The sequence below is a fragment of the Crotalus tigris genome, unplaced genomic scaffold (assembly GCF_016545835.1).
Source record: "Crotalus tigris isolate CLP2741 ecotype Arizona unplaced genomic scaffold, ASM1654583v1 scf7180000017952.28453644438:3035480, whole genome shotgun sequence".
In the NCBI taxonomy this organism is placed as follows: domain Eukaryota; kingdom Metazoa; phylum Chordata; class Lepidosauria; order Squamata; family Viperidae; genus Crotalus; species Crotalus tigris.
This window is the reverse complement of record NW_024096741.1, coordinates 1,019,975-1,043,655: the sequence shown is the minus strand read 5'-3', so window position 1 is coordinate 1,043,655 and position 23,681 is coordinate 1,019,975. Positions and strand designations below refer to the sequence as shown.

At 33.4% G+C, this 23,681-nt stretch overlaps 1 protein-coding gene across 3 annotated transcripts in view; it reads right to left on the bottom strand.

Annotated features, from left to right (window-relative positions):
- LOC120308853 (potassium voltage-gated channel subfamily B member 2-like) overlaps positions 1-23,681 on the bottom strand; it is a 94,734-nt gene that overhangs the window by 56,336 nt on the left and 14,717 nt on the right. For 2 of the 3 annotated variants that reach the window (XM_039345441.1, XM_039345440.1), the window contains one exon: positions 2,536-4,420. The exons of the other annotated variant lie outside the window; for it this stretch is intronic. In XM_039345441.1, the coding sequence (XP_039201375.1) occupies positions 4,322-4,420 (99 nt within the window). In that variant the 3' untranslated portion in view covers positions 2,536-4,321. Of the gene's footprint in view, positions 1-2,535; positions 4,421-23,681 lie in introns of those variants that run through there. 3 annotated transcript variants of the gene reach the window in all.

Below are 23,681 nucleotides of genomic sequence, written 5' to 3'. Positions count from 1 at the left end.
GTTAAAATGGTTATAAAATTCGGTCCAATGACATCATGCCTCAATTTACAATGATGGAATTTCTGACTCCAGTTGTGGTTGTAAATCAAGGACTACCTGTATGCTAAACATACAGAAATTAAACTTATATAATTTTCTTTATTCACATCAAAAATATTCACTGAATATTTAATATATTCACTGAATATTAGAAATGAGATAAATTACTAACCTTTCAGCTGAAACAGCTATAACAATGTAATGTTATATCTTAAATTAAGGGAAGCCAGCATAAATTAAGTTAGGATTCATTAAAAAAAAGCAGAATATCAAGTGTAATACTGAGTCAAATGTAATTGAGGAACAAATCAATAAATTTGTATATCATATAAAAACAGCTCTTCTTAAGACTATACATGATCAAGCTGCTTACCTTGACAAGAAATTATAGATACTATTACAACTATGAAAACATGAAAAGTTCCTAATTTGGATGATTAACCTGCTGCCATGAAATGCATACTGAGGTTGGATGATTAACCTGCTGCCATGAAATGTATATTGAGTTCCTTTCTCCTTAAAATTATTGGACATTTATAACAATAATAACTTCTTACACTTATTCCAGTCCATGAAACACTTTTATCTTTTATATCATCAAGTTACTAGAGTTGGGACTAGAGTTTGTGGCCACCTAGCCCAGGGCCTTAACCACTACACCAAAGTGACTCTCAATATGGTTTTCTATTACCTATACTTTATGTATGCTAACCCTAATATTAACAATTATTAAGAGCAAGGTAACTGGGTAGTGCAGGAACAAACAATAAAGTCAAAGTAACTTGGTATTGTAGAAAGGCAAGTGAAATCACCTCATTTTTCATCAATACAAACATATGTTTTCTATTCTCTACTCAATAATTAGCAAGGAAACACTGCAATATAATTCTCACTGCCATCTCCTTCATAAAGTAAAAAAACAATAGCAAAACAGTTGAAACACCTTAATACAAATAACAATGAAAAATAACATATTAATATTTAGAGCCATGATTCTGAAAATTCCAAGATGCAAACTTTTATTATGCAAACTTTCCAACCATTGTTTCTCTTCCTTCCCTCTGGTGCTTGGTGAACAACGTGACCCCTCTTCCTTGAGGCAGCCCCTCTGATACTGGAATACTGCTATCATGTCTCCCCTATTTATTCTGAAAAGAAGAAATAGGGGAGACATGATAGCAGTATTCCAGTATCTGAGGGGCTGCCAAAGGAAGAGGGAGCCACATTGTTCACCAGAGCACCAGAGGGAAGGATGAGAAACAATGGTTGGAAACTGATCAAAGAGAGAAGCAACCTGGAATTAAGGAGAAACTTCCTGACAGTGAGGACAATCAACCAATGGAACAGCTTACCCCCAGAAATCATGGGCGCTCCATCACTGGAGATTTTTAAGAAGAGACTAGACATTCACCTGTCTGAGATGGTATAGGTTCTCCTATTTGAGCAGGGGGCTGGACTAGAAGACCTTCAAGGTCCTTTCCCTATTCTATTCTATTCTATTCTATTCTATTCTATTCTATTCTATTCTATTCTATTCTATTCTATTCTATTCTATTCTAAGCAATTTTAAGCTTGTTGTTTTCAAACTATTACATTTCTATTTGCAACATTTCCACAAATTTTGATTCTCTCACATTGTAGTGTTGAAAAACTGTTGATGTGTCATATTCTCTTCAGTTTTCATCTTCTTTGGTATAATTGTTAATCTTTATCCAATCATATTTTTATGACAAGGGATAAGAAATAAAGGATAATTGCCCTTCAAATGAATTTGCTTTTCTGTATAACTCCAATAAAGTGGCAGCTATCCAACCATTTCATCATATGATAAATATTCTTGAGTATTTTTGTCAATATATTCTGCAAGTTATAAATATACCATTCCTATACTGTTTATAGTATCTATGACAATTCAAATTGAATATCTGTTTCAATTACTTATTTAAATATATAGTACAGCATGTTTTAATATATGATGTCATTTCTATTCTGTCTACCCAACAGATTCCAGATGGATTACAAAAGTGCAAAATCAAATAATAAAAATGAATGATTAGAAACTGAATTAAAATTATAATAACAACACCCAATATTAAATAGTAAAAGTAGACGAAAGCCAGGAGAAATAATTTTGAAAGGAGCATGAAACCAAATGATAATTGTTGCTTCCTGTTAGTTAGCATAGAAGCCATCTAAGCTTCAAGGGAAACATGACATAAGACCAAAGTAGCTACAGAAAAGACCTTTTTCTATCTCCTATCTTTCTAAGTTTCAGAGCAGCATTTCTGAGAAGCATCCCTTCCTGATTTGATTGTAGATTTTATTTGGAGCAAATGGGAAAATACTCAACATTTGCTGTCCTTTTTCTTTGCTTCTAAAGGGGCATTTTATTTAATCCAGTTTTCCTCTTTCCCTTGAATCAGCAGAAACAAAGGACTATAGGATTAAAAGGAATCCATCTATGCTTTATTGCTGGCTAATAAAAAAAGGACACTGCATGCCTACTCTAGGTGAGGTCAACCATCAACTGTCAGAAAGCAAAACACTGTGGCACAGTGGTTAGAATACAGTATTGCAGGCAAACTCTGAATGGGCTCAAGGTTATCTTAGCCTTCTATCCTTCTGAGGTCAGTAAAATGAGGATCCAGATTGTTGCAGGTAATATGCTGACATTGTAAAACACCCAGAGAGTGCTGTAAAGCACTATGGAGAGATATATTCATCTTATTGCTATTGCTAAAACACAAGAGTTTTGAGTACCCTGTTTCAGCCTTTGATCAGGTAAAGTTGAATTACACTGATCTTGAAAGATATTGAAGATTTCCAGATATTTCTCGAGAGCTTTCATCCACTCTACTCTTACTAACTAGATTTAGTCCTCGCTGTATAGATCAGTTGCAGTTTACTACTTACTTCAGATGTGTGAATAGTAAAAAGCAGGAAAGCCCATAAGATACCTAGGCAGTTAATAATCTCTTACTGAATTAAACATTTTAGTTATTAATATCTTCTTTAAAGAAATGTATCAACTTTCCAGTTAATGTAGAGTGTATGTGTATTGTTGCTTGTTCGTAGTATCATGAGACAAGTGATATTTTTAGGTGATTTATTGGAGAACGTACAGAGTATTGTCTTAAAAGCATTATCTAAATAAGGAAAGTGTGCAGATTGTGTAATAAATTGTTTCTTTTTGTCACATAGAAAAATGAAAATCCATTCAGGAAAGGTAGCTCTGATATAACATTGAGCTAAGGAACAGATTTGCTGATAGGATATGTGCATTCATGCTATCAGATTTACTTATTTCAGTGCTTATAATGGACACTGGATTTCAGAATGTGTTTAACAGTGCTTGAAATGAGTACATTTAAAACATAAACTAAAGTATAATTCTCAAGATATCAATACGTGAAAACTATTTTTGCAGAACTATTTTTGCAAAAGCAATCTTATCTGGCTAAGGAGAAAAGCGAATAGCATAACAGGAGGATTTATACATTTTGTTGATATTTACCATAAATGTATTTATATTGTTATATTCCACTTTTAAGGGGGTGCGATGGCGCAGTGATGTTGAGCTTGTCAGATGGAAAGTTGACAGCCTGGGTTTGAGACCCAAGTATCACACAACCAGGTAAGCGCCTGTTCCTGCCCCAGTTCCTGCCCACTTAGCAGTTCGAAAGCACGCACATGCAAGTACATTAATAGGTACCACTTCAGTGGGAGGGAAATAGCGTTCTGTATGTCCACATGACCATGGAAATTGTCTTTGGACAATGTTGGCTCCCTCAGCCAAGAAATAGAAAATAGCACCATAATGCACTCATAATACACACATAGATATATACACATAAAAACAAACACATAAGCTAATGCTGCAATAATTTTTTTTGACATAATTTTTTTTCTGCTCTCTTTGGACTCTCTTGTTCACCTTAAAGGAAAATAATTGCTTGTATTAAATAGATGAAAATATCACTTAAATTCTCAGTAATTATATATGGATATCTTATACCTATTTCTGAGGCACTAGATCAGGGTTGTCAAACTTGCAACGTCATGTAATGTGTCGTGATGTATCACAACTTTTTTTCCACTGCTGGCAATGGGGTGGGCGCGGTTTTGCCATGATGCCTCCCGCCCGCAGGCCAGCAGTTTGACACCCCTGCACTAGATTGTCTTGTATTTCATTGCACAATTAATTTTCCAGGGCACTGCAGTCTTTTTTGGTTTTCCATGTTTCAATTTCATCCACAGGGAAGACAGTCTTTAAAACATTTCATCAACTTCTGGGCAGTTTAAATTGACTTTTAAAGCTCCACACAAATTCAACCAGGCTGTTTGCAAAACTTCCTTCTTCCTTACAGATGTGTTTAAAAGCCTAAGGACAGAACAGAGAAATGCTTTTTATCTACTGCCTCCCTGCAACATATACATATACCCACATAGATAACTGGAGATATATTTCATGGAAACATGTAAGTTTTCTGGATGCACATCTTAGGCTAAATTATTCTGCTTTCCTTCTAGTGGCAGGCAAGAGTTTACTCTTCACATAAGCTCTCAACAGTTAAGCTGGTGTTAATTTTTTGTTTTAATTTTAATGCAGAGAAACTATTGGGATAGAGTATTATATGCAGTTCTGGTTGCCACATTGAAAAAGAATATAACAGACCTGTGTAAAAAGTGCAGAAAAAAAATCAAGAGTCAAGAAGTTCAAATACTTTCATTAAAAGCAAAGGTTGTCATATTTGGGATTTTTTTAGGTTGACAAAAAGGAAACGCAACGGGCACATGACTGAGGTATATGAAATAAGGCATGGCATGTAAAAAATGGGTAGGAGGAAGTTTTTCTCTCCCTTCCAGAACCAAATGAAGACCAAATGAAGCTAACTGAAAGGAGTTTTAAAGCAGACAAAAAAGCATGTGAGATGTAAAGTGGTAAGTCACCTTGGGCTTCTCATGTCTTAGCTTTTCATATGCCATCAGCAGACAAGATGTGAATAGAGCTATTATTTCTGAATATTAAGGAATACTCTTTAGTTTTAAAAATTTGGAGTACACTAAATATTGGAATAGAGAGATTTGTAGAGGCTACTAAAAAAGAACTCAGAGACTGAAAAACATGATCTGTTGAAAAGAGCAGCAGATCTAAATAAAATATTATTAAAACAAAATTCTAATCCAGCTATGCACAAGTTAAATCTTTACTACCTGCTATATTTTTGGAACTGTTTTGTTTTATTTTAAAACATATAATCCTTTTAGTTGATGATTATCTTATCTACCCATGAATCAAATAAATATGAATGAAGCAAATAATTACAAATCTTTATGTTGGCTTTATGGGAGAACATTGTATTACAGAGGAAAAACAATGAAAAATTATGTGCTCAATTGTTCTTCATAAAAAAGAATCTCTAAAGTTATGACAACTTAATATGGTTTGAAATAATCAAAGTATTTTTTTTTTGTTTAGCTCTCCTTTTAACTTTATATACAATACTCAAATGTAAATGCATGGTGGCCCAATTTTGATTGGATGCACAAGATGTCTAAACTTTCCCACTTCCAGCCTTTTGTTTACAAAATTCACACACTCACCTACCACGGCATAGTTAAATTCGTTGGTCTATGGCAGTGGTTCTCACCCTGGGTCCACGGACCCCTCAGGGAGCTGCAATGTTGTCACAGGGGATCTGTGAATGCTTGAAGAAGTGTTATTATTTAAATCTTGAGTTAAGTCTTGGTGATCTATGGCCAAGGTCCGTATTTAAAGGGTTTCTCAAAAGCCACAGTGGTACAGTGCTTAGAATGCAGTACTGCAGACTACTGCAGTTGGCAGTTTGAGTCTCACCAACTCAAGGTTGACTCAGCTTTCCATCTTTCCGAGGTCGGTAAAATGAGGACCCAGATTGTGGATAGCAAAATGCTGACTCTGTAAATCAGTTAGAGAGGGTTGTAAGACATTGTGAAGCGGTATACAAGTCTAAGTGCTATTGCTATTGCCATGGAGTTTTTTTTATAAAAGTGGTAAGAAAAGAAAAGTGGTGAGGTTTATTTTTCAGACTTTAGGATATCTTTTGAACTAAGTTGGTGAAAAGAAGAAACTATTAATTTTCTTCAATGGTAGCAGTTACACTAACACAAAGTAAAAAAGATATATAACACATCGTATTCTTTAGATACAAACTTTACTCTGATTTCAAGACTGATGCCAAACATATATTTTAATCCTTTCCATCAAAATTAGAGGTGTTCAGATGTGCACTATGTAGCTTTGTTTGAAATATACTAATGTTTTACAAAATTGTCTATATAAAACACTGACCACAATCCAGATGTTTTTCTTGTTGATGATGGCAGTGAAACTATTGGGATAAATAGTTAAATAAAAAAGGCCTCATGTACTTAAATGAAGACTAAGGTTTTTTTTTAGAACATAGAAAATTAAAGGGATTTTTTAAATGAGAAAAACTAAAAAAATATTATGGTGACATAAGTTTAGAGATGCCTGTTTTATACTTTTTGCTTTATACAGCTGTAAAATGATAAAAAATGAGGACAATAGGTATTTTAAATGGGCCTTTCCTTTAAGTGCATGTCCTGACAATTCTGAACTTTGAACATGGGTTAAAAGAATACAAAAAAGAGGAAAAAGCAAAAAAGTTTTTAAAAAGGGAAATTGCCTTTTAAGATTCAATGCCAACATACTCATATCTCACAGGAAGAGTGTTCTCATTCACAAGCAGAATTTGGATGAGAAATTTCTTACCAGCATTTTAAAGGTGCGATTATGGTGTTGCAACCATTGGATGCAAATTAAAATGTTGGCATATGAGACACTTATTATCACAACAGGCCCTAGCCAGCTGTCATATTTTCAGTTTGTTTTTAATTTTGTTACATTGCTTGTACCCAAATCTTTTTGCAAGTCAGCATGATTTAGTAGAAGACAATCTGATTGTATTTTAAGAGCTCTCATCTGAGTCATTTGTTCCAGATTAAAACAAGCTTTTCCGTTTCCCTCAAAAGCACCAGCTGCATTGATAGCATAGCTATTGCCAATATGCATTTAGACTTCAAGAGAATAATGTCATGAGAAGATGTTTAACTGTGTCTAATGCATTACCTGAGGTAGTCGAACAACTTGCAGGATTAGAGGAAAATCTGTGGGAATAAATCATGCATGGTTTGTATCTGTGCTCTTATTTTTGAAATGCACCTTTGATTAGTAATATTCAACTGAGCATGTTATGTCAGGGAATATAAGAATTAAATGTCTGAGTACCTACAATTACAAGAATCTGAATGTTGGGTTTACTACAATGCTGTAATAAAATCTAGCTTGTCCCCTTGCAGAAAGCATGGGCGTTCTGAGGCCCAAGGGCACTTACCTCTCATTTCCCCAAATCCTCATTTTATAGCCTACCGTAAGTGTTAAAATGATTAACACAGCATCTCTCAATTTTAAGTAGGAAACACATGAAAAGTGAAGTGCAATCCCTAGTAATAAGTGTTATATCATTTTTTTAAAGAAACAAAATCAAACTCCACCCCCCCAAAAAAAAATCTTCAGAAAAGTAAAATTTGGGCACTACCCACATGTATAATGCAAATCCCCTTGTTTTACATTATCCCCTAATTAGGTACAACCTGTAACCAACTAGACAATTTATACTAATTTCCTAAAGACATTTCATAATTTTGTCTTTCTTCTATTGGCATTTCAAATCTACTGAGAAGACTCTTCAACACAAATCCAATAAGAATTTAAAATATTATATAGTGTCACCAGAATTGGTTAGCCAATACACTTAAACAAACAAACAAATAAATAAATAATACTAAAGTCTCTGGAATCTAGATGAAATCAATCATAGTGATAAAGACTTTAGTTGTAAGATAAGTGTTACAGATAGATTTAATTCAATATTTCAGAAATGTAAGAGCTTTGGACACATACTTGGAATGCATGTGGAAACCTACAGGATTCTGAATGAAATGCATTGAGATTCAATTCTGGAATATCACTGGCTAGAGATCAAAAGCATATAATAGTGCAGCATCACAACTGAAGAAACAATGGAAAACATAACATGTGATTTTCCTGTCAGCAATTAAGTCAAGAAATATTGTTAATTTGACATTTTTTGTTTCCCAAATTCCTTGTGAGAGAAACATATTGTTGTCCAAATTTCAAAAACAACCATACTGATAAGGAAAGCAGTCCCTGATACATTTCAGTTGTTAAAAATAATAGGCAGACAAACAACCCTTTTCTTACACACTTCAACCCAAGGTGACTGGACATGTCCATGATATACAATTTAACTACATCAAAAGCTTGTACTGTAAAAGCTGCAAATAGCCCCAAATGCATTTTGAATAGGATTTATATTGCTTTGGAAAGAAATCCATGTAGTGTACATAATTTATCTTATAGAGAATTTCTCCTATAATGAATACATTTTAAGAAAGTAATGAATAACCCATTTCCTATACGGAAGTTAGGGCAGAGGTTTCCTTCAGTTTCTTTCCATTCTTTACATGCCCATTATGTGATACACTTTATCAGTTATATAGGACCATATATCAATATTTTTCTCAATAAACATGCAAAATGTAAACAGCAGATGCACATCTCTAAATATATCAATAAGCTTTTGTTTGTTTGATCTGCCCATTCGCTGTTTCTTCCGGAATGACCTCAAACATTTAGAGATGTGTGAGTCCTTTTCATACTCTACATATGAAGTATGGAGTATTTACAATACAAAACTACTATGCAAATCAAAATGATAATTAGACACTGATCACAAAGGCCTGATATTTAGGATTGAAAACATAGTCAGGATGTGTTGAAAAAAGAGGTAGTATAAATGAAATATGTATTCATATTTTAAATCACTTTTGCTATTACTGTTCTTAATAGAAGGAAAGAATTTTGGGACCATAATCACTAAAGTCTACATTTGAAAGATCAGTAGAAAGCAGACTTATTTATTCAAATATTTAAATCCAGTCTAAAATTTCCTAACTCTGTAACTGATTGCTTTTGAGTTTCAGCCAGATATTTATATGAATGTTTTATCAATGCTAATAGAGAATTCAGAAAAAGAGCAGGTCTATTGCAAATGAGTTTTCTGGCAAATACAAACTTACTAGAAGCACCTAAGTTTCTTTTTTTTATTGAATTTTTTTAAAAATTTTATAAAAAAAATTCCCTTCCCCAGCCCCTCCCAACCCACCCCAGCCCTCCCCCAACCTTCCCAGAGCTGAATACAGGCTTAATTAAAATTTAAAAGAAAAAGTTTTAAACACAAATAAACCATATACAAATTTGATTACAATAATTAAACAAATTATAAAATACTTTAACACCCATGTTTAGAAAACAAAAAGAGAAAAAGAAAAGAAACAAGAAAAAGGAGAAAAAAAGAAAAAAAAATCTTAAACTTTAAATATAAATTATTCAAAAACTAAATAATATTTTTATATCATATTTATATTGTATAAAATTTATCCATCTTTTCCATACCAAGAGGTACTTCTCTTGCATTGATCTTTCAAGAAAGCCAAAATCTTTGCCATTTCTGCTAAGTAGGAAACTTTAAGAAACCATTCTTGCAAAGTAGGCAAAGATTCCTTCTTCCAACATTGCCCTACTAACAACCTAGCCGCTGTAATTAAATTTAACATTAATATAGTTTCTTTACTGTCACAAAAACAATACCCAGCAAAAACAATTGTGGAATAAATTTTATCCTTCTTTTAAAAATTCTTTGAATATTCCACCATATCTTAATCCAAAAAACTTTTATATTTTTACATGACCACCAAATATGATAATAAGTAGCATCCAAGCAACCACATCTCCAACATTTAGGCTGCAAGTTTGGATACATACGAGACATTTTTTGTGGATCAAGGGGCCATCTATAAAACATTTTATAAAAATTTTCCCGTAAGTTTTGGGCTTGTGTGAATTTAACATTCCTTACCCAAATAGTCTCCCAAGTATCTAATGGAACCGATTCATCAAAGTTTTGTGCCCATTTAACCATACAATCTTTAACTAGTTCTGCTTCTGAATCCAATTGCACTAACACCCCATAAATTCTTTTAATATGGGTTCGTCTTTGATCTTTTATTTGTTTTAACAAATTCTCATCCTCTCTGAGCAAACCCACATCGCAATCTATCTTCCACCTTCCAATAATTGTCTATATTGAAACCATGAATAAATAATATTTTCTTGTATTAAGTCTTCCATAGATTTTAATTGCCAATTTTTGCCATCCCATCTAAGTAATTGTGTATAAGAAATACTATCCATCTTAACTCCTCTCCTTATCCCTTCTATCGCATGCCATGAGATAGCCCATAATGGAATTCTAGAATCACTTCTATAATATTTTTTCCAAACCCGAAGTAAAGAAATTCTTAAAATGTGAGACTTAAAAACCCTATTAACCTTTTTATTAAAAGTTAAATAGGCATGCCATCCAAAAAGTAAATCCCATCCCTCCAGGAGGAGTACATCTACATTTGTTAAGTTAACCCAATCACTAATTAATGTTAATACCAGAGCATCATAATACAATTTCAGGTTCAGTACCTTGAGTCCACCTCTCTCACGAATATCTTGTATAATTTTAAGTTTTACTCTTGGTTTTTTTCCCTGCCCAAATAAATTTATTGATACCTTTCTGCCATTCATTTAAGTTAGCCTCATTCTTTAAGATAGGTATCATTTGAAATAAAAAAAGAAACTTTGGCAAAACATTCATTTTAATCGCTGCAATTCTTCCCAATAGGGATAATTGCAGCTTCTTCCAATTTTCCAAATCCTTTTGTATTTTAACCCACAGCCTTTCATAATTATTTTTGTACAGTTTTGCATTGGAAGCAGATAAAATAGCCCCCAGATATTTTACCTTATTAACAACCTCAAAATCTGTCAGCCTAACTAGGGTCTCCTTATCCAAATTGGTCATGTTTTTAGGCAATATTTTAGTCTTATTATTATTAATTTTAAAACCCGAAACTTGTCCATACTGATGTATCAATTGTAACAACTCCATTACAGAATAAATTGGTTGGGATAAAGTAACAACCAAATCATCTGAAAAAGCCCTTAATTTATATATATATATTTAATTGACTTCTATTCCTTTTATTTTCTGTGATTCCCGAATTTTAATCAGCAAAATTTCCAAAGTTAAAACAAACTGTAATGGTGACAGTGGACAACCCTGTCTAGTCCCCTTCTCAATTGAAAACACCTCTGATAAACCTCCATTGACTATAAGTTGTGCCGTTTGTTTTTGATAAATAACACGAAGAGCTTGTAAAATTTTTTCTCCAAAATTCATTTCCTCAATTAATCTTAACATAAATTGCCAATTTAACTGATCAAAAGCTTTTTCAGTATCTAAAAATATCAATCCTGCAGAAACTTGGTTGTTTTTATCCAAATATTCTATTAAATTAATAATTTGTCTAACATTATTCTTCATATACCTTCCAGTTATAAAACCCGTTTGATCCATATGTATTAATTGATTCAACACCCTCATAAGTCTGTTAGCTAAAATTTTCGAAAAAATCTTATAATCTACATTCAAGAGAGATATGGGTCTATAATTGTTTGGTAAAGTGAGATCTTGGTCTTCTTTTGGGATCAAAGATATGAAAGCTCTGCCCCATGACAAGGGGGTCTCTGAACCCTGTAATATATTGTTAAAAAGTTCCCTTAAAGGTTGTATCAACTCTTCTGCCAAGGTTTTATAATAAATAGATGTCAGTCCATCAGTACCCGGTGCTTTATCTAATTTTAATTCTTTAATTACTATCTCAATTTCCTCGATGGTAATCAAACCATTAATTTCTTGTTTCTGATCTTCTGTTAATTTAGGGAAATGAGCATCTTGTAAATATTTAGCTATATCTGAAGCCTGTACTTTCGTACCCATATATAATTTTTTATAATAATCTAAAAAAGATTTCTTAATCAACTCCTTCTGATATACCAATTTACCATTATAATTTATTTTATCTATAGTTCTCAGCCTCTGCTTCTTTCGCAATTGATAAGCCAACCATCTCCCTGGTTTATTAGCATTGCAAAATGTATTATGTTTCATGTACAATAAGTTGGTTGCAGTTTGATCAGCCATCAACATGTTAAATTGTGATTTAAGCAATTTTATAGATTCTTTAATCTTCTCATCTATAGGATTCGAAATTAAGGCTTTTTCTTTTGATTTAATCTCATCTTCCAACTCCTTACATTTCTGCACCTGCTTCTGTCAATAAACCTTATTCATTTGTATCAAGACCCCCCAAGCACCTAAGTTTCTTGTAAAAAAATTGATCACATTTCCTCTTATGCTTTGGTAATAGACAAGATTTGGTTTTTGTTCCTGGCTTTTTTCTGTAATCAAGTAGATGAGCAGTGATTAGAAAATATAAATTCCTAGTCTCTTAATCATTTACAATAATCTATCTTATTTCCTAATCAATTACTTACAATTATTAATATTGCAATTGGACAAGGTATTAAAAATCATAAAGTAGCTAGTAGGAAAATTCATAATAATTGTAAAAATGGAAGCATTTATAAGTACATAAGTACAAGTAGACTTGTACAATGATGGCCTGTTTCATAAGATTTCAATGTATCAATTAGAAATGTTTTACTAATCAAAAATTTAAAAGAAATATACGTATTTTCTGGCGTATAAGGTGAATTTCTAAAGCTCGGAAATCGGCGCTGAAGTCGGGGATTGTCTTAAACGCCGAGTCGTCTTTTATGCTGGAAATTACGGTAGTTTCCGGCAGATAAGATGACTTTCTAGGCATGGAAATCGGCATCAAAGTCAGGGGTCGTCTTATACGCCAGGTCGCCTTATACGCCAGAAAATACGGTACTTAAGATGGTTGTATAGTACTGGTTGCATATAAGCCAGTGACTTTCGAACAGTCATTCTCACCCAACCCAACTAACTTCACATGCTGTTATGGGAAAATAGCAGGAGGAAGGAAAGGAGGAAGGAAGTTAACTGCCTTGATTTATTTATAAAAATAATAAGGGGGTAAAATAAAATAACAATAATGAATATATAACAATTTCAAATAATGTATTTTTGAAGTTATTTTTCCTTTACAAATCATACAATATCTAACCTGTTGTTGTTGTTAGTTGCGAAGTCATGTCCGACCCATCGCGACCCATGGGCAATGTTCCTCCAGGTCTTCCTATCCTCTACCAATATCTAACTAGTCATAACCAATAAAAAGCTGCATTAAAAGCACTTGAATCATTCGGCTTTTTTGAGCAAAACCTATTAGCAATATAAAAATATTTCTTTCTTAATCCAAAAAGTTTCATCATAAACCATACAGCTTCCCCCCCCTTTTAAAAAAAATCTAGCAAAATTGACAAATTTAGGAACAACCAAGACATATATGAATTTAATTGGAATGGCATAGCTTTGGGAATGAATATCTTAAAATAATTTTTAAATACTTTTTAGAGCTTGCCATTTTTTGAAAAAAGGACATCAGAGGTACAACATGTCAATTTTCTTCCTGTTTAAAATTTCATACAGTTTCTAATTTTTTTAAAGCATTAATTGATTAAAGAAGCTAATCAAAAATCTTCTGAAAACAATGTGTGGGGGAATTACTTAGAATATCATAAATCCATTTTTTTTTCTATTCTTTTTTTAGCACTATTTATATTCTGCCTACCCAAGCAATTCTAGGCAACTTAGGTTGCACAAAACTAAAGCATCCATACGTTTTGATCACATTAAAACTGTACCTCTTCTGTTTGAAGCTAATTTCTTCCTCACTAAATGCCCTCTGAGACAGGAGCATTTTATCCAACTTCTTAAAAACCAAAAGTGGGAGATAACTTACCATCTAGGGGCAAGCTATTTAAGGGAACCACTTCCAGATCTTAAGCCAGTCATTGTCTCTAAGGTGCACATCGATGGTATTTTCTTCCAGTTAGACCATGTAGGTTAACAGATTTTATTGATTGCAGAATTGTCACTTTAAATTTGGGACAGATTGCCACAGGAGGCGAGATCTGCCCCCACCCTTCTGGCTCCCCAGGAAATCTCTTAAAACTTGGCTATGCCATTTGGCATGGGGCCCCCGAAGAAGAAGCTTTGGCTGGAGATGACTCGTTAGTAAACAAAGAAGCTACCACTACCTCTCCGCTCTAAATCTATGGGGCTTTAGTTTATTTTAATCTCCTGTAATTTTAATCATCATCATCATCATCATCATCATCATCATCATCATCATCATCATCATTTTAAATGTTTTTATATTTTATAATTGTTTTAGTTCCATATGTTTTATTATGCTGTAAGCTGTTCAGTGTCACCTTGCACCTCAAGACGAACAGCATATAAATTTGACAAATAAATAAAATTAATGTTTTAAAGACATTTTTATTTCTTGGCTTCAAGATATGTGACAGATCTAACTCCTCCATGAAAAAAATGTACTTTTAAAAAAGATAAATCTGGATTATAATTTCAGCAGAGGTTACATCTTTATTGAAACTGGGGATCAACGCAGTACAAGAGCATCATTTAGCTAGAAGTTTCAAAGAATAGAAGTGATTAATCGTTCCCTTTTCCTGAAAAATAATGACAGCAGGAAAAGAGATAAATTAATTATAAATAACCATTATCTACTTTATTCCCATCAAAGACTAAATCATTAATAAATTACTGAATATTTTTCATCCTGAATCCTGAAAGTCCTGGATCTTTCCATCCTCTACCAGTGATTCATTTCAAATTAAACAAAATATGGATTTTAGTCTCTTCTTTGCTTTTGCCTTTTTAAATTTCTGAATAAAATCTTCTGCAAGCCTGTATATCCAACCTTTGATAGAGTGCCTTTTTATATGTAGTTAATATATAAATACTTTCTTTTTCTTGGCCACTTTATAAAAGCAAAACAAAACTCTAGTAGGCTATACTTATAGCAGCATGCAAAGCCACTACTGATGTGAGTTTTGTGCTCGGGTACTTTTCAAATCTCCTCCTCTTCTTGAATACACACAAGCTGAAATCCCTAAAGCTGTTTCCCTCTATTATTTTTTTTTTCACTAGATAACCCACAATGTAAAGCAGAGGAAATTGTAGCAGGCACAGGAGAGCTAGAGACTATATAATGAAAGGAAACCCCTACAATTGTACTTTCCCAATATAGTCAAGTCATCAAGTTCTTTGCAGTAAGTTGTGTGTATTATTTGCATTTCAATAGAAAACACACCCTCTCTTCTAATCCTTTCTTTTCTTCTGTAATCACCAAGTAGCTCTGAATAAGAAAGTATTACTATGCAAATTAGTGCATTCAGACAGATTGGTGCAGGGATTCCCAAAAAGTATTTTACACAGTATAGGAACACTGATGTTTCTGTTAAACAGCAAAATCCTGTCACTGAAGGCACTCCTAGATCTGATGGATAACACCATTTACACTGAAGGGATCTATCTATCTATCTATCTATCTATCTATCTATCTATCTATCTATCTATCTATCTATCTATCTATCTATCTATCTATCCATCCATCCATCCATCCATCTGCATGTCTGTCTGGAAAAAAAGTATGGACTTTAATGGTAATTGACATTTTAAAAGTGAATATGCACTTTTCAGTAGAATTTATTTCGATGTATTTTCCCCTTCAGTTTGATTTAATTTTGAAAATTTCAGTGCCTGCTTACTTTATAAATTCAGGCGGGAAGGAAGGAAGGAAGGAAGGAAGGAAGGAAGGAAGGAAGGAAGGAAGGAAGGAAGGAAAGAAGGAAGGAAGGAAAATGAGCTGAGGTGGTGCAGCAGTTAGAGTGCAGTACTGCAGGCCACTTTAGCTGACTGTGTTCAGCAGGTCAGCGGTTCAAATCTCACCGGCTCAAGGTTGACTCAGCCTTCCATCCTTCCGGGGTAGGTAAAATGAGGACCCAGATTGTTGGGGGCAATGTAAATATATATATATACATTGCTTACTGGTGTACACCGCTTAGAGAGTGCTTGCACTTAAAGCGGTATATAAGTCTCATAAATAAATAAAATAAATAAATAAAACAAATAACAAATACAATTTGATGGGTGATGTAATTCTGAAAGGCAATTCATTACTGACCTCAGTGTTTTTACAATTAAATACTGTTCTGAAACTATCTTCATAAACTTCTTATCCCAACAGTTAATGTACATAACTAGAAGAATAGTTTTTCAGACTTAGAGATAGGGAGAAGATAATAAATTTCTTATGGGCAGTAGACTCTGCTGTAGTCAGAAACAGTAACACATTCAAAAGATATTTCCACATCATTTTTTTTGCATCAATTTATTACTAGTTCAAGGCGCATCTAATACTATATCATGATGTTATCCTTTTGAAGAGTAATTTATGATTCTTGCCTATTTATTGGAAATCGTAGCAAAGGTGATATTTTTCTTAGCTATCCTATCGCAGACATTTTGGATGGCCGGTTTTCCTTGGCAGAATTCTTTTCTTGGAGAAAAAAGAAAAGGCATGGGGACATGCAGAAAAAAATATTTTCCTATAAAATGCTTAATACAACTATATTTTTCAGTCTTCTAATGACTTGGTAAGGTTGATGCAAAGGAATTAAAATACTTGTGATGCATGGATTACAATTAATTAATGTTTAGGACCATCCTATCTGTAGTTTAATACTGCTGGAAGAAAAATCTTATACAGAATCAGAAATATATCCTACCAATGGCGTCTTTACTAGACCAATTTAACAATTTACTGTTTTCAATTTCATGCCCCATCAAGCAAATAAATGTTCACATTGAAATACAAACAAAAGCCTTAAGAAAGAAATGTTAATTCATCTAAGCAGGATTCTCTTTTCTTCCTCCTCCTTTCCTCATCTCCTACCTAAGAGATCAGGTTGTATATTTAGTCAGAAAATGGAAAAGGATATTTAAGGAAGCTTACATTTTCTAAAATTGCCAATAATATCAGCAACAATTATTAGAATAGGAATTTTTAATTCATCAATATGCAATTAATTAAACAGTACTGAATTAAATAGCTCTCTTGTTGTATGGCTTTCATTGACATTTCTATTTTTACAATAAAGCTTTGGCATATACTTTAACAAAAATATATGATAGTATGCATTTTATTCATACAGACACTAATGAAGACAGAAGAAAGCAGTTTTATATTTTTTTATATATTCTAAAATATGTAGCATTATGTATTTGATCTTAGCCCAAAGATCATAATAGGAAGGCCAGTAGAAATTACTTGTTAAAACTCAAAGCACTGAAAGGATTATTGTTGCCATGTCCTGAACAAAAGGAACACTCTTTGAAATTAAATCAGTGCCACAACTTCCCTGTGGAACCAAGTTGGTACTCTTGTTCAATTTTTGTCCTGTTGGAACAATCTAATTTTTTTAAGTAGTTTTTCAGATGTTGCAGTTTGTATCAACTCTGGTTTATGGATGGAAGCAGACACTGTGTAGGCTAGAATATAGCTACTATATACAATTTTTGATAAAGACTATTGCTATTTATAACAGTTTTAGCCCCTTAATGCTGGTTTATAAATATCAATCCACTTGGAAGAAAATGAGATCTAACATATTAACTTTATAATGTTCTACTCCATTATCTTTCTTTAAGTTGGAAGAAATAACAACTCTTTTTAAAAGATATATAAGGAACATGGAGCATAAATCTGACCTAGGCAGAATACCAAATCTTTAATGAAAGTGAAAGATACTTAGTAGTTTATTTACAGCACATCTTATACAACTAGAAGTCTCTAATCATAGAAGGACATTTACCATGAAATTTCCTGAAATGCTCTTTCTTCACCTCTACTAGATGAAAGATACAAGAAAAATGCCAATGTCTTTGTGACGGTAGACAGATTTAAATTATTGAACACATCCCTCATTACTGCCTGTGTTACAGTTATATTCAGACTATTCTTATTTCCCCACTACATTCTTTGTTCTATATTCATTCCTTTCTGATAAAGACTCTTCATAACTTTTAATGCTCTATCTAGCAGCATACAACATTTGGCAGGATTTGACTGAAAAAGAGGCACCAATCAGAATGGTCATATCCTGTATTTTGTTCTTCCCCATTTTTTAGTTTTTGTGTCCTAGATTTTTTAATGTTACGTATTTTTTTCTAAGTTGTATTGCAGCATTTAGATTTTTATAGGTTTTGGATTTAGCAGTAATTTTATAGTTGTGTGCTTCATATTAGTACTTTATAATTCTATATTTATCTTGCAAGTATTGGCCATTCAGATTTTGTTGTTTTATGTTTTTTTACTGTTGATTAAAGAACAAAATAAATGAGTAACTGATTGGACATAATGGAATATGTCCAGGAATTATCATTGAACCTAGGGCTAAGCCATTTATATGCAAGCAATGCCTTCCATAAATGTTGAACTTTGGTTTCCATTCAGCTTCCACAATCTCTCTGTTTTCATAGCAAGAACACAAACATCCCAAGTCAAGAGCTCTTCTTTGTCTGTGTAAATGCCTTTGCCAAAGAGAACTACTGTACATGGTTAAGATAACTTGTCAGCCCACTGTTATTCCAATAAATGTAATGGGACACAAATGATTGTTCAACTGATTTTTATTAACCACTTAAGACATATATGCAGATATGAATGGGGAGGTGGAACTGAAAAATTGAAACCAGTAAAATAACATAGTCAATGATCATTTAAAGAACCATTTTTATGCTGTACAGCTTTTGGCAAGATTAAGACTAGGACTGGAAGATCAGATTTGTCTAAAGCATCAATAGCTATGCAACCCTTCCAAAAAATAAGATGAGTCAATGTATTTAAAGTAAGTTTTTCTGTGTTACAATACTTTGGAATAAGAGCTTTCCAAATGGGAAAAAGTTCAACTTCCCTAAATTTAACACATGGAGAGAATCACACTAGGAAAGAATAGATTGGAACTAATCTAATTGAAAAATCATTTGCAGTTTACTCTCTTCATTTTAACCCTAAGCCATCATATTCAATAAATTGCAATAATTTTCTTCAGAAGAATTTACATTGCACTAAAACTGATTCATCGGCAAATTTAACAATACGATTATAATACTCTGGAACAAAACTATCAAGAAAAACATAGACCAGGTTCTTCCATAATAGAACAAGCTGAAATCTGAAACCATTCCCAAGAGGAAAAAGGAGAGTAGAAGGAACAGGACTGAATGTACTTTTTTTAAAAGAAAAGAAAAGAAAAAGAAATGTAAACTTTTAAAAAATTCCTGCAATATGAATATTTTTTCAGACCTTGATTTTCATATATGTCACACAATGGAAAATTCTGGCTTGCATAGTTTTACATCAGCCAAAGATAAATTAAAATGAGCAGGGCAATGCAAAGAATGCCAGCTCTTTTCCAAAAGTGCATCCTAGATTATACTGCTGATATCCGGAACTGTATTATTGTTACTTGGCTGTCCTTGGGATAAATCTAGCATGTCCTACCCCCTGCTATTTTAAGTACAATCAAACCTTTGTGGTTGCGTCAATTGGCACTCAATGTAAGCTAAGTGAAATCTGAAATCTGGGGGACATAGTCACTTCTGGAAGTGGGAAAGGTCTTTGCTATTGTTAGGCTATTGCAGTAATTGGTTTTCATCACACAGGGAAGAACATAAACATTTGGATGATCCAACCTAGTGGGCAAGTGAAGCCAAAAGATGACTTCCTCCTGCCCTCCCTCTCAAGGAGACATTACTGCTCTTACTTTCTCCACAACAATCACCATGTGAATCAGGTTTGGTTGACAGAGAATGTCACCCACTGAGTTTTTCAGAGAAGGGTACACTTGTTTAGTGAAGCGCTATTTTTGACAAATGCTAGTGAATAAATATAATTTGCCTGCTTATAACATCTATCATACTCTGCTTAGCCTCACCATTTTATGGCAAATAAAGTTGACTAGCTTTCAATAAACAGGTAGAAAATAGAAACATATTTCCTGTGAGTTATGTGATTTTTTGATCTTAAGCAGATCAATCTTATGTCTTACAATTTAGTTTCCCATTGCTTGCTGTTTAGAAAAACAAGGTTAAATAGCAAATACCAGACAAAAGGTTCATCATCTTGTCTTCTGCTCTTTGATTGCAACAATCTCTGGAAATGAGCAGTCATCACCATATATGTAAGCATTTATTTAGAGATGGAGACTTCTTTGGAACCAGTAAGCACCTCATCTAGGGAAAGAAAGTATTACTCTGAGTTCTATATTCATACAACTTTAAGGAGTGATACCGGTGAAAATAAAATACATAAAGTAAAGGCTGTGGCCGGGAAGGTTTATACAATTATATATGGGCCAATTGCAGCCTGGGATCAGGAGGCCTCATCATTTTCCAGCTGGATTACTGCAAGGTGCTCCAGGTGAGATTGCCCTTGAAAACCACCAGGAAGCTTCAGCTGACGCAACATACAATGGGCTGGATATTTTATAGATGCACTGAGGTTTGCTACATAACATCACTACTACAGGTGTGATATAATCTGACAGTTGGCTTCCAGGTAGATTTCAAGACATTGGTTGTCACCATCAAAACATCACCCTACTCAAGAACTGAATATTCATTCACCATGTCTGAGTAAAGTCTGCCTATCCAATATATCTGATATATGTAGGATATTCAATCTTATAGGGAATACAATGTACTCACAAATCCAGCAATTTATGTTTAGAGGCATAGATGAATGTATATTTGGTATAATTAATTCAATGGATTCAGTTAACCCTCTATGACTTTCATTCAATCCAACTGAGTTTATGAGAGAGATGGTCTCTATTTAAGAATTGGATCAGACATTTCTGATAAGATATCCTCTTTTTTTCCCAACTGTGACATTCTGATGTAGTCAGACTTTAATATATCATAGCAGTAAGGCTTGCAGAATTGTAAAGTTTCCACCCCATGTCAAAATATTCCTGTGGAACAGGAGGCAGTTTTCACAAAGCATGCATTTGCTGGTTAAAAAACACACACATGCAAACTTCTTTGACCATCTCGTTTTTGGAGATTTGTCAGCCTAAGTGTGCTAATATATTATATCATGCAGACAAGCCAGCAATCATCAGGTAAAAGACAGCACCCAGGAACATCTTGTGAATTTGCTATGTACTTCGGAAGTTCCTAGAACATTATTTTTAAAAACTCCATTAACTGCATTGTAACCTTACCTCACTGTTCCAACCAATGAGTAGCTAATTACTTAAATTAATGTGTAAGACAACAATGTCCTTCTGTGAAAGGCAGCATCAAATATGCTTGTCTATTTTCTGTAAATGTCACATGACTTAAAGAACCATTATAATATGCCAAGCTACTTGACACATCTTGGTTTTAGGGTCGTTCATTAAAGCAGCAAAAAGTAATAAATACAGTCTAGAATGTTTTGTGGTGGAGCCATTAGATCTTTCAGTTTTAAGTGAGAAACTTATGTTAATATTCAGCTCATGATATAAAACAAATATCCTGGATTTTAGGTTTGGGAAATCTAAGTAATGAAATTTACCACAGAATTTAAAACATAAGTCATTATCCAAAGCTGCAAAACCAATGCATCCTGTTTAATCCTAGTTTATGTCAGAAAATATCCTTTTCTTCTGGCAAATCTGATGAACAGCATAGTCATTGCTTTTGTTGTTGGAGGTCAAAAATAGATTGTTATAGCTCAGAGTCCCAGGTATTACAGTAACTGAGTTATGAAGAACTATCTACACTTAAAGCTACTTTTAGCAATTACTTGTCTCTCTCCGCCCCAGAACATGCAGCAAAACAGTATTAATGCCCTATTATGTTAGCAAATAATCCCAACTATGACTTAAAAAGAACCCTTATACATAATTTACCAAGACATTAAAACGTTGCTAAGATAAGATAGCTCAAATACTGGTTTTATTTTTTCATAGTTGTGCCAGCTAAAAATAATGCTGAATCATTAGTTACACAATACCTCACTTAGAAACCATGGATGGTAAGTAATATTTTAATAATTGACTTACCAGACCATAGATACAACGGCTTTTAAAACAAAATCAATTATCAACTGGCATTCTGTTGCATTCTTAATATATAATCTGTGGACCTCACATGAAACTTCTGTGTAATTTCCAATATTGAGGAATACATTTATTATTGCACTTTAATTATTAAGAATAAATGTAATAATTGAGGGAATAGATGTTTTTCTACAGAAGAGATGATTTTGATTGTGGGAACATTCAATGAGTAGTATACTACAATATACATATTAGGATGTAAGGAATGCAATTGGCCAGGCATAAACCAGTGGTTCCAAGACTTCAGAAGCTAGAGATGGATTAGTATCTTTCAAAGCCATAAAGCACACATTTGTTGATTTGGAAAGGCAAGACGAAAAAGGCAGAAGTTAAACTCTGGGAAATAAACCTATACAAGGAGTTTGATTTTTGTGTATGTGTGGACAAATCCTAGGTGAGTATGTGACTTAATCTGCAATAAAGGATTTAATTGAGCTGGATCAAATCTCAGAGCTTTCTGCTAGGCAAGCTAATCCTGACCATGTAAAATGTCTGGAGAGCTGAGGCTCACAGCTGAGACAAGTATAAAACTTGATAGACCATGAGCTTGTGAATGTTTTTATCAGGAATCCAGTGAAGGTGTTGCTCTCAAGAAAAAAGGCCAAAAGAAAAGATTCCTCAGGACATATCTTTCATCTTTCCTATTTTCTCTATTATCCCGATAATAAACTTTCCCTAGTTCCAAATTCTTTCTGTATGAAAGCATTTGGGAGGGAAATACAAATATGCATATGCAGACCCAAAAGAAAAAAAATCAGTATATATTTAAGGATCTGATTGCTACCAGGCAGTTCTACTATTCATTTCCATATGCTTCATCCTTACGTTTTTGTTCTGCACTTTGTCTTAGCAGGGATCACCTGGATACCTGACAAATCCATTAGCAAGGCTTTACTTGATCTTGGATTAAGCTAGAATTTATATTTAGAAGTCACAATAAAAAAGAAAGTTCATCTAGGAATGCATGATTTATCCATCCCCTTTTGAAAAAACAGATAACGTAAGTAAGAGTGCATGCTCACCACTTGCTTCAACAGTGGTAATTTCTTTACAATAGGGATTAAATGTTAAAACTAATTTTGTCAATAGCAAACAATCCAAAAATATGAGAGATGTGTGCAATATTAATATATAGTGAATTCTGATTTTCCTGTATTCATTGGGAAGCAGAGTGTGCCTCTTATTAAGGAAGCTGTTAAATTGGAGAATAGGGCATCCCATTTACAAATAATGGAAAATGATACAAATAACAATTTGCTTCATTTGAGAAATGAAAATGCAAATAACATAAATCATAGTGAACATTTGGACAGTACATGTGAGGTTTTTGTATCAAGGTCTGATAAAATGAGGTTTCACTGTATCATTTTGGGACCATTTGATCATCTGGAAATGATGAAGTGGTGGCCTTCCAGCTGACCCTGATCGTAGCAGCACATGGCCAATGGTGAGACATACTGGGAATTATCATCTAGCA